This window comes from Rattus rattus, chromosome 3 (genome assembly GCF_011064425.1).
Source record: "Rattus rattus isolate New Zealand chromosome 3, Rrattus_CSIRO_v1, whole genome shotgun sequence".
NCBI lineage: Eukaryota > Metazoa > Chordata > Mammalia > Rodentia > Muridae > Rattus > Rattus rattus.
The window spans coordinates 204,587,666-204,604,765 of NC_046156.1; the positions used below are offsets into that span (position 1 = coordinate 204,587,666).

General features: G+C 42.5%; 1 protein-coding gene across 7 annotated transcripts in view; it reads right to left on the reverse strand.

The window, feature by feature from the left end:
- Positions 1-17,100, reverse strand: part of Ssbp2 (single stranded DNA binding protein 2) — a 253,947-nt gene that overhangs the window by 59,828 nt on the left and 177,019 nt on the right. For 4 of the 7 annotated variants that reach the window (XM_032899050.1, XM_032899048.1, XM_032899051.1 and 1 more), the window contains exon 5: positions 15,040-15,129. The exons of the other annotated variants lie outside the window; for them this stretch is intronic. In XM_032899050.1, coding sequence (XP_032754941.1) covers positions 15,040-15,129 — 90 coding nt within the window. The remainder of the gene's footprint in view (positions 1-15,039; positions 15,130-17,100) is intronic. 7 annotated transcript variants of the gene reach the window in all.

Sequence of the window (17,100 nt, forward strand, 5' to 3'; positions counted from 1 at the left end):
TTGATATTTCTAGCTTAAGATAGAGTACCAGGGTGACTCAAATTAAAAGCTAAAATTTTTAGGTAAATGACTGGAGCTAGAAACAATTATCCTAAGACACTGAGATAACCCGGATCCCAAAGACAACTTCTGTACATTTTCCCTTACATGTGGATGTTAGCTCTTAGCTTTAGACAGATGCTTCACTATGAGTAACAACAGAGGCTGGGTAGCTAGTAAGGGAACAGAGAGGGGAAGATCTTCCTAGAATGCGGAGATAGAATACAGTGCTATAAAGAGACAAAGGAGAAACTAAAATAGGAAGATGGGGGTGCAGGGAAAAGGAGGGAAGATGGGGACAAGTAGCACTAAAGGCCTCTGAACAGCTGTATGGAAACCTGCTATACAGAAGCCTCTGAAAGTACACATGCATATGAAAGGAATTTAAACAGGATCCCATATACTGCGGAGACGATGCCATATCTAGACATCTTATACCATCAAGTAAACCTTCAGTGTCAGGAATGGGCTGTATCTTGTTGAGCTGTTGGCCAAAGAGATCACTTTGAGCCCTCCAAATGTAACCAGATATTAGCAAGGCTTTTGGTTATTCTTGATAAACTGCTGGTAAGGCACTACTGCTGAAGACACAAACTTACTCATGTCATCAAACATGAAGATATTGATCTGGTGCCCAATTAGAGCCCACTCCCAATGACTGGACTAGTAGTCATTGTATGAGAAACTACTTTGTATGTTATTAGAAAAGAAAAATAATCACCAATTTCAACAGCTGTTATGGTTTGTACATGCTTGGATCAGGGAGTAGCACTATTAGAAGGTGTGGCCCTGTTGGAGTAAGTATGGCTTTGTTGAAGTACGTGTGTCACTGTGGGTGTGGGCTTTAAGACATTCATCCTAGCTGCCTTGAACCATGCCTACCTATGGATGCTGCCATGCTTCCACCTTGATGATAATGAACTGAGCCTCTGAACCTAAGCAAACCCAATTAAATGTTGTCCTTTATAAGAGTTGCCTTGGTCATGGTATCTGTTCACAGCAGTAAAACCCTAACTAAAACAACCACCTACAAACTGTTGTAACTTACAACAGTGACCTATCTGCAGGATGTAGTGGTGCCACAGTGCCAGAGCTGTTATGGAAGTAACCACTCTTTGATTGGCTTTGAGGCCCACTCAATGAGATGGAACCATACATGATACTACTAAAATGACTAAGAACCTGAGGCTAGATGGGTCATGGGTCTAGGAGAAAGTCTAATGCTATTATTCTCCTAAAGGAACATAGCAATAAAATGACTCCTAATGATGCTACTATACACAGGCATTGTTCAAGCCTCATCAATAAAACTTCTTACAGTAGATGAAAATCAACAGAGATCTGCAACTGAAGACACAAAGAGGGAAAGCCTGTGAAGCACTCAGTCCTAAAACAGATGTCTTCATCAAACCCTCCCCTCAGGGCTCAGGGAGATAGGCAGAAGAGGAGGCAGGAAGACTGTATGACCCAGAGGTGGTGAATTACTCCAAGGAAATAGCATCTTTCAGATACAATGGAACTAATGACAATATGAACTTAGAGACTGCAACAACACACACACCACCTCACAAGTTCAAACCAGTCGAAAACCCAGCATATCAGAGAAGGGGAAATGGAGACAAAGTCCTATCTATAACCAAGGATCTGTCTGCAGCTCATACCTGCTAGCGAAGGGAAATCAGCTTCCACCAAAGGAGTGGCAGTGCCTACAGCGACAACGCTCTAGGCAGGCCCTAAGTCTGGGAGTCCTTAGGCAACACAAAACAAACTCCATATTCGCTTGTATTCATTTGTTTGTGTGCTTTTTGTTTTGTGTTTGTTGATTTTCATTCTTGTTCACTTTTTATTTTGTGTGTCTTGAATTTCGTTTTGTGTTGATTTGTTGGTTTTGTTTTTGTTTTAAGAGACAGAGAGATGGAAAGGGAGGGGGAGGGAGGGAGGGAGGGAGGGAGGGAGGCAGAGAGGGAGAATGAATGAACATGAACTTGGGTCCATAGGCAGGATCTGGAAGGAGTTTGGGGAGACTAAAGAGTTTGATCAAAATATATTTATAATTTTTTTAAAAGCTAAGTTTTTTTCCTTGAGTTTGTTTATATAGTGCATTATGTTGATGGATTTCCATATATTGAGCCATCCCTGCCTCCCTGGGATGAAGCCTACTTGATCTTGGTGAATGATGGTTTTGATGTGTTCTTGGATTTGGCTTTCAAGAATTTTATTGAATATTTTTACATTGATATTCATAAGTGAAACTGGTCTGAAGTTCTCTTTCTTTGTTGGGTCTGTGTGTGGTTTAGCTATTAGAGTAACTGTAGCTTCATTGAATGAATTAGGCAATGTCCCTTCTGTTTCAGCAATGTGGTGAGATATAAAAGTATCTCAAACCAGTAGCCTTCCTTTTTACAAATGATACAGGCTGAGAAAGAAATTAGGGAAACAATACCTTCACAACAGTACCAAATAATATAAAATATCTTGGTGTGACTCTAACCAAGCAAATGAAAGATCCATACTACAAGAACTTCAAGCCTCTGAAGAAAGAAATTGGGGAAGATATCAGAAGATGTAAGATCTCCCATATGCATGGATGGGTAGGATTAACATAGTGAAACTGGCCATCTTGCCAAAAGCAGTCTACAGATTCAATGCAATCCCCATCAAAATCCCAACTCAATTCTTCACAGACATGGAAAGAGCAATTCTCAACTCATAAGAGAAAAGAAATTCCAGGATAGCCAAAACAATTCTCAACAATAAAAGAACTTCTGGGGAACTCACCAGCCCTGATCTCAAGCTGTACTACAGAGCAATAATGATAAAAACCCACACAGTACAGTACTGGCACAGAGATAGACAGGTCAATCAACGGAATAGAATTGAAGACCCAGAAAAACCACACACACACACACACACACACCTATGGACACTTGATTTTTAACAGAGGAGCCAGAACTATACAGTGGAAAAAAGAAAGCATCTTCAATAAGTGGTTTTAGTCTAACTGGCAGGTGGTATGTAGAAAATGAAAATAGATCCATAGTTATCACCTTGCACAAAGCTCGAGTCCAAGTAGATCAAGGATCTCAACATGAAACCAGATATACTGAATCTAAAATAAGGGGGAAAAGCCTCAAATTCATTGGCATGGGGGAAATTTCCTGAACAGAGTACCAATGGCTCGGACTCTAAGATCAACAATTGATAAATGGGACCTCAGGAAACTGAAAAGTTTCTATAAGGCGAAAGACACTGTCAATAAGACAAAATGGCAACCAACAGATTGGGAAAAGATCTTCACTAACCCTACATCTGACAGAGGGCTAATATCCAAAATATTTAAAGAACTGAAGAAGTTAATCAAAAAAGGGAAAAAATCAAACAAAAAAAAAAAAAAAAAAACCAATTTAAAAATGGGTTATAGAGCTAAAAAGAATTCATAGCAGAAGAATCTACAATGGTTGAGAAGCACTTAAAGAAATGCTCAAAGTCCTTAGTCGTCAGGAAAATGCAAATCAAAAAGACCCTGAGATTCTACCTTGCACCAGAATGGTTAAGATCAAAAACTCAAGTGACAGCAGATGATAGCAAGGATGTGGAGAAAGAGGAACACTCCTCCACCGTTGCTGAGATTGCAAACTGGTAAAACCACTTTAGAAATCAATCTGGTGGTTCCTCAGAAAATTAGAAATAGTTCTATCTGCAGACCCAGCTGGACCACTCCTGGGCACATACCCAAAAGATGCCCCACCACATCACAAGGACATGTGCTCCACTATGTTCATAGCAGCCTTATTTGTAATAGCCAGAAGCTGGAAACAGAATGTCCTTCAAGAGAAGAATGGATACAGAAAATGTGGTTCCTTTACACAATGGAATACTATTCAACTATTAAAAATGAGGACATCCTTAATCTTGCAGGCAAATGGATAGAACTAAAAAAAATATCATCCTGAATGAGAAAACTCAGACCCAAAAGGATATGCATGGCATGATATTAGCCAGAAAGTACAGAATATGCAGGATACAACCCGAGGCTATAAGAAGTGTAAGGAGCAGAAAGGCCCCAGTGAGGATGCTTCAATCCCACATAGAAGAGGGGAGGGAGGGAGCAAGGGAACTGGGCTGGAAAGGGGATGGGGAGGGGGAAAGGGGAACAGGATCAGGTATGGGGGGGGCAAGAGAGAAGCCCAGAGGGCCAGGAGAATGAATAGAAATAAGCACTCTTGGGGGTGGGAAATGGGGAACCCTCTAGAAAATACTAGAGACCTGTGAGGTGAGAGACTCTCAGAACTCCATGGGGGTAACCTTAGCCAAAATGTCCAACACTGGAGAGAGGGAGCTTGAAGAGTCCACCTCAGTAGATAGACAGGGCCTCAAGTGGAGGGACTGGGTTACTAAGTCGCAGCCAAAATCTCTGACTCAGAGTTATTTCTGTCTAAAAGAAGTACCAGGAACAAAAATGGAGGAATGACTGAAGGAAAGGTGGTCCAATGACTGGCCCAACTTGGGACCCATCTATGGGGGGGAGGGACACTACCAAGGTCTGACAGTATTACTGATGCTATGCTGTGCTTACAGAAGGAAGCCTGGCATGGCTGTCCTTTGAGAGGCACTACCAGCAGCTGACTGAGGCAGATGCAAATACTTATACACCTAACCACTGAACTGAAGTTGGGGATCCCAATGGTTGAATTAGGGGAAGACTGAAGAAGCTGAACTATCCCAGACCCCAGGGAGCTCTCAGAGACTCAACCACGAACCAGGAGCATACATGAGCCAGTCCAAGGTCCCTGGCCCATATGGCAGAAATCTGCCTGGTCTGGTCTCAGCGGGAGAAGGTGCGCTTAACTTTAAAGACTTGAGGCTCCAGGGAAGGGGGAGGTCTGTTGGGGAGGGGGGCACTTTCTTGGAGGCAAGGGGGAGGAGGAATGGGATGAGGAACTGTGAGAGGAGGGACCATGAAGAGGGGGCAACAACTGGAATGCAAATAAAACAATAAAAAACTTTTAAAGTTTTTATTAAAGCTAAGATTTAAGCAATACTTTTAACTTTTCCTTAAAGAGCACAAATTCACTCCTCTTTGACATTGCGTGACTTATATTTTCATGTAACGCTGTTCTAGCTGAGGGTATGGGCCATATACCCTTTACCTTATTCTGCAATCAATGCACAAAGAACTTAGAATGCTGCACTTTGATCTGTCTGGTATCTTATATTCGTGTCACATTTCTGCTGATTCAGCAGTAGTCTGTTGAAATGTCTATGCAGAGGAATTAATATATCTGTTAATAAACTGGCCCTGCTAGACCTCAGAGGTAGCGTGCTTGCCGAGCATGCTTGAGGCTGTGGGCTGCACTCTGGATGCACACATGACACAGCACTAAATTATACTACTGTAAATAGAAATTACATTACCCTATAAAATAAACACAATCCTTACCTATGTGCCAATCTTTAAAGGTAATATAGATTTTAACATGTACATTAATGAATAGACAAGTTTAACTCATATATTAGATGGTGGAAATTTGAAAAATGAGAAAGAGGGAGATTGAAGTTGCCTAAGGATTTCTACGTGGCTGAGGCACGAGGCCTGGAGCGAGTGCAAGCAGGAGTAACCTGCCTGGCCTGCCCTGACAAGGAAAGGGAGACCGGGCGCTGCACACAGCAGCTCTGCCGTCAGCCCTCCTGACCAGCGAGTTTCTAATTACGTGTATAATTACCGTGCAAGAGTCAGTGTGAAGTCCTGAGGGCCAGCAGGAAGAATGGAAACAGCGACCTTGAGAGGCAGGAGGCTGGGAGGACCTTCCAGAACATACCAGAGACCTGGAAGGGGAGAGACTCTCGGGACTCAAACATGAAATGCCCTACAGTGTGGAGAGGGAACTTGTAGAGCCCACCTCCAGCAGAAAGACAGGGCATCTAGGGAGGGATGGGGTTGCCATCCCACAGTCAAAATTCTGGTGCATAATTGTTCCTGTCTGAAAGAAGTGCAGGGATGGACATGGAGAAGGGCCTGAGGAAAAGAAGGTCCAGTGACAGGCCTAAAGGGGAATCCAGCTCAAGAGGAGGCCCCAAGACCTGACACCATTACTGAGGCTATGGGGCACTCACAAAAAGGGACCAACCATGACTGCCCTCCAAAAGACCCAACACGCAGCTGAGTCAGACACAGATATTTGCACCCAACCAATGAGCAGAAGCTGCTGACCTCTGGCTGAGTTAGGAAAAAGCTTGAAGAACTAAGGAGGAGGGCAACCTTGTAGAAGGACCAGCAAATCTCAATTAACCTGAACCCCGAGATCTCTCAGACACTGGACCACCAACCAGGCAGCAAACACCAGCTGATATGAGGCCCCCAATACATATACAGCAGAGGGCTGCCGGGCCTGCACTCAGTCAGAGAAGATGCACCTAACCCTCAAGAGACTGGAGGCCCCAGGGAGTGGGGAGGTCTGATGGGGTGAGTGGGGTGGGGACATCCTCATGGAGACTAGGGGTTGGGGTGGGGAGGTGGGGAGGAGGTATGGGATGTGGAACAGTGGGAGGGTGGACTGGGAGGGGAATAAAATAAAATCTGGAGTGTAAAAAAATAAAAATAAAAATAAATAATAAAATGAAACCAAACAACAACTACCATAAAACTAAGAATTCCACCCTATCCATCTATGTTGAGCTCTTGACTTTGGGGAGTAAGGAGAGGTGACAAGACACGTGCACTGGTTTCAGATGGCTGTCTAACTGCCAAGAGCTCACTTGGGTTTCCAGCAGACATTCTCCTTCTATCCCAAGTGCAGGACAGAAGTAGACACCCAACAGTCCCTCTGTTGCTCCCTGTCTGTCTAGAAAATGCAGCAGGGCCTTTACTTGTCTGAATTGTAGCTTTTAAAGCCTCCTTAGTTATTCAAGCTGAGAAATTTAAGTTCGTTCTGTGGCTGAGAGCAGAAACTGTCACCAGGACTGTGGCCTGCTGTCTGGCAACCCTGCCTTTTCAGGCGTTTTATCTGTGCACCAGGGAAGGACTTGTGCAATCCTCAGTCTCTGTTCTTTAACACTCAAAATGAACATTTCCAGGAAACTTTCATTTTTACTGCTTGTGCTTTGATGAGTAAGCAATATTCCGTGCCTTCCACTCCACAACTGTGGAGAATTTAACTGGGAGATACTATTTCCACCTTCTGACTTTTACCACACACATACTCTCTGTTCTCTCTACAATATTAGATATTATATCTTAATGTTAGTCACACATAGGCATGTCCAGTTACTAACTGGCATTTCTAGTACCCTCCTCAACAAAACCAAGAAATGACACAACTAAACCTCTAGTCCATCAAGCTCTACGAGAGCGTGCACAATGTCTGAGACGGGGAAGGGCATCTCCAGAATTACAACATTTCTAAAGACTCGCTTCTGGAAGAGCATCAGGGAAGGAGGAAAGGCAGATCACTGGAAGGAGGGCATAGCAGGACTGATGTCCACGAAGACTAGAAAGGGCCTGACGAGCTCACGATGCCTCACGCTATGAGGGACCGGGTAGCTGGTACTGATGCTGGTGTGGCTGACTCAGGAAGACTGGACAACAGCAGAGCGCAGGACATAGATTTAGGCATCTCAACGCCTGGGGCTTATTCACAGGGACAAGTACATATTTATCTCCAAGAAACTACCCCAGAGATGGTAGAAAATATTTTGGGGGCTGTGAGATGCTCAGTGGTTCAGGGCACTGGTTGCTCCTCTAAAGGATCTGAGTTCAATTCCCAGCACCCACATGGCAGCTCAAACCTGTCTATTACTCCTGTTCCAGGATTTGACATCCTCATGCAAACATACACCAACACACATAGAAAAATTAAGAAATGAAAAAAATTCTTAAAAATTTTCAGTTTCTGCTCTCTGAAATGTTTTATTTTTTTTTAAAGAATTTATATATTCTCTCTCTCTCTCTCTCTCTCTCTCTCTCTCTCTCTCTCTCTCTCTCTCTCTCTCTCTCCTTAAATTCCAGTGCATCTTGTGGGCAGAATAAACGTTGGGTTGAAGGTTTTGGGGCTAGGTTGATGTCCCTTTCCTTCTCCTGGAAGTCCTGCCTGGCTACAGAAGGTGGCTACTTTAGTCTCTGTATCCCCCATGTAGGAACCTCAGCTATGGTCACTCCTACAGACTCCCTGTAACTTCTCCCATCCCAGGTCACCACCTAGTCCCAGAGATGCCAAGATTAATGGAGTAGCCACTGGTTAATGACTGGCTCAACTTGAGACCCATCCCATGGGAGATGTCCCCTGACACTATTAATGACACTCTGCTATGCTTGCAGACAGGAGCCTAGCATAACTCGTCTCCTGAGAGGCTTCATCCAGCAACAAACAGAAACATATTGAGACCTAGAGCCAAACTTCAGGTAGAGCTGGGGGAGTCGTGTGGAAGGGTTGGGGACAGAATGAAGGGAGCCAGAGGGGTCAAGGACACCACAGGAGGACCTACAGAATCAACCAACCTGGGCCCATGGGGGCTCACAGAGCCTGAACCACCAACCAAAGAGCTTGCAGGGGCTGGACCTCGGCCCCTGCACATCTGTAGCAGATGCACAGCTTAGTCTTCATGTGGGTCCCCTAACAATTGGAGTGGGGGCTGTCTCTGACTCGGTCGCCTGCCATTGAATCCCCTTCCTCTAACTAGACTGTCTACTGGGCCTAAACGGGAGCGAAGGGGTCCAGTCCTGCTAGGACTAGATATCCCACAGTGGGATGGTGCCCAAGGTGGGGTTCCCATCTCTGAGGAGGGGGGGGAAGAAAGGGGGGGATTTGCAGGGGCAAGACTTGGAGAAAAGGAGGGAGGGCTACGGAAATTGGGATATACTGTGAATTTAAAAAGTAAATTTTGGAAAAAAATCTAATTTCAGTTTCAAGAGAAAAACTTTGTTTTTCTCATGTTTTAATTTTTTCCAAAGTATTGGCAAATTTGTTTTACTTTGAATTCCCCACCCAGTTGGTTTATGTGATCTATATTGAGCCTTTTCTAGTCAATAACCCTGTAAAGATATAGAAATTTTCCTACTACCCATCTTTCTTTTTTCTTTCTTTTTTTTTTTTCCTTCCTCCTCCTCCCCTCCCTCCTCCCTCCCCTCCCTCCCCCTCCCTCCCTCCTTTTCATTCTTTCTCATTACCACTATGTCAAAGCATCAGGTCAGCTGGCTACAGTGCAGTGCGGCTAGACTGTCTTTAGAAAGCAGATGCTACCATGCAGACATGGTTACATTGCCACTAGATGGCAGCTTTACCATTGCTGCCCCAGTCCTGCAAAGCGACTGGCAATCCTGTGGCTATGTCTTCTAGCACAGCAGAGTTCTGATCAACTTCAATGCAAATTATGGATGAGCACTGGTACTGAAACTAAATTACTGAGTACATTTACTGTCTACATATATTTACAACTGTAATCAGTCCAAAAACCTTACTTTTACTAACCAATATCAATATATTACTAGTTTTTAGCACTTTCTGTTAAGGAAGCTAAAGATTTAGCGACTATAATAAATGTATCAAGATAAAAAACTGTAGCAAAATATAATACACAGCAAAAATGAACAAGTCTATATTGGTTTATATTCAAATTAAACAAATATTTACGAGTGTATCCTACATTAGCTATAGGCTCAGGTATGATGAATATTAGTACCTATTTAAAGATTGTATCATGCTTTTCAATAAAAGATATGTCCAGTTACTAGAGTGGTTAGTAAGGTCCAGTTTGTATTGTGGATGTTTTCTGCAGTAAAGAGCAGGAAGAAGAAAAACTACAAGAGTCTCTCAGAAATAAGAAGTGGCCTTCACCTGATGCTCTACAGATTACTGTAAGGCATGGAAATCTTTATTACACCCTGCATAAATACTAATCTTACAACAAGAGCACGTCTGTCCTTCCTTTACCTCAGTCACACTGGCTACTCGATTATTGTGACCAGTGTACATAAATGAGAAGACTACTTAAAATGGTCTGAGGAAATACTGCTGCCTACTTCAATAAGGCTGCAGCCATTAATGCCTTGTCTATTTTTGAATGAATGTGCATATATAAAATATATATTCATAGGTTGACACCATTTATAATTAACATTTCTTAGTAAACCATGAAACTGTTGAATTAAGCCACATGAGATGTATTATTATATTTTTTCTACTAAAACCAAACAAGGCTGCTGGACAGTCCTATTGCCTTTCCTCTGGCAACAATTAGTCAGTTGTCTGGATTTAAGAACATGGCTCTGAGGTCATCCACTGGTTCCACTGTAGGTGTCACTGAGGATTCACTTGCTTTCTTAGGCTAATCGCGCCTCTGACAGACTCTACTAAGTAAGTATCTGTCTTACCTTAGATGGTTTTATTTTACTACATTGACACTTTCTTTCACATGTCCAGCTAACCTACTAATTTCATGTAATGGTCTCTTACTAAGTAAGAGACATTCCCATTTAAATAACAACAAACTTTATGGCTTGGATCGGAAATGCTTCCCATAGGGTCAGTGCTCAGAGGTGGCACTGTTTGGGGGTCATGAGGTCAGGAAGTCAGTCTGACTGACAGAGATGGGTTGCTGGGACTTTGGGGATTATAAAACACATAGCCATGTTCAGTTGTTTCTAATTCCTAATTCCTGATCCACTAAGATGTGAATAAACACATAGCAGGCACCTACCCCACGGGCTGGGCCACCACTGCTCCATGTTCCCTGCACGGCTAGACTGGGTCCTCTCAAACCGTGAGCCTAAATAAACTTCCCCCATCAGGTTTCTCCTGCCAGGTATTTTGTCAAAATGACAAGGAAGTGACTAACAATGAGGTTACAAACTCTCAAAATGAAAGCAACAATCTAAGGACTATCTCCCATAAATGACTGGAATATTAATCACAGAGAGTGAGTTTAGGGTTAAAGTTAGTTGCATTTGTTTTGAACTCCTAAGTTTAGAGATTTTAGTAATGTCACTTGCTAATGAATTTAAGTTATACCAAGAGGGATGGAGAGAGGAAGAGAGAGAGGGAGAAGGGGAGGGAAAGAGAGGGAGGGAGGGAGGGAGGGAGGGAAGGAGGGAGGGAAGGAGGGAGGGAAGGAGGGAGGGAGAAGGGGAGGGAGGGAGAAGGGGAGGGAAAGAGAAGGAGGGAGGGAGGGAGGGAGGGGGCTGTCCCTTGGTGTAAATGGGAATAAAAGAAGTACATGTGCCTGTTTAGGAGGACTATTTTCAGTGTAATTTTTACAGTATGATTATAGAGTGCAATTCAAAACTACTTATGTTTTAACCTACGAGGCTAATTATAAATTATTTACTTTATTCATTTAATCCTAATACTTTAATCTCTTTATGGTCAACTCTCATTCCTGCTATGCCCAAATAAGTTTTGCATTTCTCCCTGGGAATATGAAGTATTCTCACACTTTACCTAACTATAAATTGCAGGAGAAGTGATAAGCCTTTCAGAATCCAGCTGCTACAAGAAGTTGAGAGGGAAGAAAGCTGCTAAGAGCTCCTCTGAGTGCTGGTGTCCATGTTCACTTCTTAGAGAACCCTCGTCTCTTGCTAGCGAGCCTTCCGGAAGCAGTCACAGGAGGAGCCACAGCCTGCCCTTCTATGGTTGCTTGCAATGTAGCCCTTTCCTAGAAAGAACCTGCCTTACTGGCTGTGCTGAACATGGGGTGTTTTCATCTGCGAACTCAGAAAAGACTCTCTTTCCTAAAGCTTCTAGAAGTGGACCATTCTCAGGGGAAAATGCCTACATCGTCTGGTTATTGTCACACTGCTACATAGGAAAGGCGGCCTCTGTTCATTACCTCCATGTGTCATGTCTAGGCTGGCTTCATACTGAAGTACAGGTCAAATACTGCAGAACCAATACTAGCTGGTCAGGAAGCCCGTCAGCTGGCCTTATCACTGTGTCACTGAGAAATAGCAGCTCTTTAGTATTTGACTGAACTTTTCAGTATTTTAGAAACATTCAAAAATCCTGGGTGTATGTGAATTTTGAAAAAATGGGGAAAGTCTTTGAGGTGAGCTGAAACATTCCTCTTGGATAAACAGAAATAACTTGCATGTATCCGATTTCCCTTTACATTGATAAAGATATTGCAATTATTCAAAGATCCGAAATAGAAACTCAGTGTCTTCCTTCTTGCAACTTTTTCTCTTTTGTGCCTAATTTGGGCAATCAACGGAGGCTTTTCAGACATAATTACTGTTTGTTTCTTTCTAACCCTACTGTCCCAGATCTTGTTAGAAAGACTCTTTCTTGAGCTCTATTTCCTAAATAGTCTCCACTTTTAGACATATTCTTCTGTGACTGAATTCTGGCTAATATTGTTGAAATTATGTTTCCCTTCAAGGTGCAAAGGCAAAGATATTCCTCTTGACAGCTCATCATGGTCTTTAGGATTAGGTTCAGACCCTGGACTGACTACCTTCAGGCCCTCGCAGGCCATCACCAGCCATTCGCCTTGTAACTAGTCAAGACAGAACTGGCTTGTAACACAGGTTTCTACTCCTTCCCCTTTGGGTTTCTGTCATTATTTCTTTCCTGGACTGTTCTTCCTTCTCTCTGCTTCCTTTGCCTAGCAACTCATTCGTCTTACGATATTAATTTTGATTACAGTTTCTATGTTGACAATGCTTTTCTGACTATACCTTTCCCAAGACTGAGTGTGATGATCTAATTTGCTACAAGTGTACATTCTATAAATTTAATGTCTATTTTCAAATTTTCCCATACTTAAATCACTTTTCTCGGTTCACCACTCTGGGCTTCTTGATGTCAGGGATGTTATAAACATGTTTATCACAGATGCTCGAAGTCTGAATCAATTGCACCACCAGGCCACTGCCTTTCTCAAAGATCTGCTGGATCCTATAAGCATGGCAAACAGACTCATGCTCTTCCCCACAGACTAGAGCACATCTTCCCCACTTCGTGTGTAGGACCCTTTGCCTCCTCCCTGCACTTTCTGTGTGTGCCCTGCACACATCAACGCTGCTTGCTTCATTGCTAGCATACTTTGGCTATGAGCCCACTTTCTGATGTGCCTTTCCTCTGATTGTTTTGCTGGGCAGTTTTTCTAACCCTCACTCATCTCCAACTCTGGTGGACTTAATCATTTTCCCTTCTTGGCCACCACAAAACGTTTCACTTCACTTTTTCATTTTTAAAGTTGATTTTTTTTTGGGGTGTTGTTAACACAAAGAGCCTCAGAAAGCTGTACACTGTATGTGCTGAGTTTTAGATATCACAGTATCTGGAATCTAGGGGTACCCAGTCATGAATTCTATCAGAATAATTTAAAGAAAATCAAAGCTTTTTTTTTTTTACTACTCTTACAAGAAAATGGGTAAGGGGGGAGGGAGGTTTAACCCTGAAAAATGTGAAGAAGAAAATGTATACTTCATCAATATAATGTAATAAATATAATATAATGAATATAATGCTCTAGTGCAAAATCTTGCTTCTTCCCCAACCAACCTTTCTTCCAACAGTGCCGCTGGTGTCCTCCTGTCTACTAGACAGACCTCTCCAACACACTCCTGGTCCCTACCCACTCCAGCAAGACAACTAAGAGTGTAAAGCAAAAGTAAATGAGCTGAGACACGTCACAGGTCGGTCAGCTCTCCTGAGACATGTCACAGACCGGTCAGCTGTCCGAGGGATTTCAATGGAGACTGTCTTGATTTAAAGTCCTGCCCCGTCACTCCCTGTGAAAACCATTTATCTGTTCTGGTATCTCCATCTGCACTGTGAGAACCAGCAACCCAAACCTTAGATGCTGGCTACTGCAGGAACTGGGAGCCTATGTAAAGCATGTAGACTACACTAACGCGTAACACACAGAAAACAATTATTCAGTGTTAGCTGTCACCACCATTGTCTTATGTGGTGATTGTTTGATAACCAAGAGTTATCCGTAGGGTCTCAGGGTAGAATGCAGCTCTAATAAGACTCTGGCATCCTTCATACTCCAGTAACAGTAAAGAGCAGCAGACAAACAAACATTCCCTACACGTGCAGGGCTTGTTTGAGATTCCAAATGAGATCGTTCAATTCTACGAGACTATTTTGCAAAATTATTTACAATTTAATCTCTGCATTTTCATCTCTGTAAGTACCTTAATAATGGTGTGAAATGCTAACCAATGGTTATCAAGGACTTTGAAATATAAACCAAAATATCAAGTTGGCTCATAGGTGCATACTATATTAACAAGATAGTGTGTTAGATACTAAGTACCGTAATGTCCCCACCACTAATTCTTAACTCGTGAATTCTTAATTTTCTCAGGGTTATAAAATCAACCACAAAGAAAGAAGTCTTCAGAATTTACATTGGTATGTTGGTTTTGGTTAGATTTCTATCAGATTTAAGGTAAAGATCTATAAAATTAAAAAATGATGTATTATAGCTCTAAAATCATTACTGTCATTGCTAAAAGGAGCAAATACTAAAATTTTAAAATGATAAATACACAGTTGAAAATCTGATCTTCAAATTTTATATAATTATATTAATAAATATTCCAGCTAAAAACTACAAAGGTGATTTCAAATATTTGACACAGACTATAATTTTTATTACGTGAATAGATTATGACTTGGCTACTTTTGGAAATACAGCCAAATCTTGATTATTCTTAGTTCACAGAAATACACAGTTGAAAATGAGTGTTTTCACATTAAAGATGTCTTTTCCCACAAAGTATTTACTACGGCGAACTTATTAGTCTAATTCGCACTTTGATTTCTTTTCTTTTTTGATCAAATGAAATGGCTTGATATCAATCATAACAATTACAGCAGAGGAAGGAATGCCATGAATAAGCAGCCCGAGCAATCAAGAGTTGGCTGTACAGCGTCACAGTCACCTTACGAATCAGCTAAAGGAACTCTAACAGCCTCCGCTGCTGTATTACCACGAGACAACACCCAGCAGGAGTTCCTCTGCCTTAGCATTCCTAGTCAAGACTCTGAGTACCTGAAAGAACCCTGGTGGCACGGGGCCTACGGGCATGCCATCTCCTGGGGGCATGTTTCCTAGCACGGGGCTGGGAGCTGCTGCAGCACTCTGCAAAGAATAAAGGAGAGACAGAGCTACATCATTACAGAGAAGGCACAGGACAAAGGCGAGTGAGGCCTTGCAGGGTGGCTGCTTTTGCTCTCCTGGGGACAAAAGCTGCTGATAGCCACTCTACAAGTGCCCTGAGGTTAACAGTGTGATAAACAGTGTCAGGGGCTTGTGCAGGCCTGTAGAAATTCCGTGAAGACACGGATCTTTCATTAGATGACACATTTGATATATATTAAATGCTGAGAGTAATGTGACAGATGATAAAAGTTTAAACCAATGTTTAATTTACGGTACAGACGTCTGAAATGGCAAACGTTAGCAATGAACATGCAAACAGGTAAAAGTCTATGTGTGGTGATCGCAGGGACTGGGAGAAAGACTTTCAGATTATACTTAAATATGTCAGAAGCAGGTAAAATTAATTCTCTGCCTCAGATAACCAGATTTTAGTCATTTTACTATGTTATAATCATTACCCAAAACATAAAGTATAAGGTGGGAAGATGAAAATGCAAGTAGGAGACTGAAGAAAAATTAGATTTGAAGACACTGGTCTCATACAAGTGATTAAAAGTATTAGATTGAAAATTTCGAAGTTATTTAATTTATAAACTTTTCATGAAATCCTAGCATTTCATTGAACAGGAATATGAAAAAATAAAACCTTTGGTTAAGATTCTTTGTAATCAGATAAGGGCTATAGATTTTTTTTTTATACACATTGGTACACATGAAGCTGTTCTGTAACTATCGATTTTATTTTTTGATTTCATCAAAACATTTAAAGTCCTAAAAATACTCAAGAAGGGACCAGATGGGGACATAAACTAGTACCACCTTTATGGAAGAGCATGTGCAAGGTCCTGAAAACAAACAAATCAAAACAGAGACAGAACCAATCCAGCAGCAGGCAAGCTTGCTACCATGTATAGACCCAGAGGAGATACAGGTATTGTGGAGAGGTGTCCACGGTCGCTTACAGTAGCTGAGATATAGAGTCAACCTAAACGGTCACCGATGAAGGAATGGATACGGGGAATGAGGCCCATACACACAATGGGATTTTATTTAGGCCTAAATAACTGTGACAGCATGGGTAAGCAGGGCAGAAAGACTGTAGCGCACACTCTTACAGAGATGTGGGGTGTAAAGAGCTGACCCCAGAGAGTCGAGAGTGGCCCATGGAGGGTAAGGACAGTAAGCAAAGGTGCCGTGGAACAAGTGCAGCGGCACGGCCAGCTAGAGAGGAAGGTCTGCGTTATATTACAGCAGTAACTGGAGCTGGCAATAGCTGAAACAGTAGCAAGAGAAGATGCTCAATGATTGCGCTACAAAGGCACCAGGGAGCCATAAGATACACCAGTTTGATATTTAACAGCTTTGCTGTGAAAAAAAATCCAAGTAGGTCCCACAGTTAGGTACACGCTGTCCCACAGTTATGTACATGCTGTTCCCACAGTTATGTACATGCTATCCCACAGTTATGTACACGCTGTCTCACAGTTAGGTACATGCTGTTCCCACAGTTACGTACATGCTATCCCACAGTTAGGTACACGCTGTCTCACAGTTAGGTACATGCTGTTCCCACAGTTATGTACATGCTATCCCACAGTTAGGTACATGCTGTCCCACAGTTATGTACATGCTGTTCCCACAGTTATGTACATGCTGTCCCACAGTTATGTACATGCTGTCCCACAGTTATGTACATGCTGTTCCCACAGTTAGGTACACGCTATCCCACAGTTAGGTACACACTGTCTCACAGTTAGGTACACGCTGTCCCACAGTTATGTACATGCTGTTCCCACAGTTATGTACATGCTATCCCACAGTTATGTACACGCTGTCCCACAGTTATGTACATGCTGTTCCCACAGTTATGTACATGCTATCCCACAGTTAGGTACACGCTGTCTCACAGTTAGGTACATGCTGTTCCCACAGTTATGTACATGCTATCCC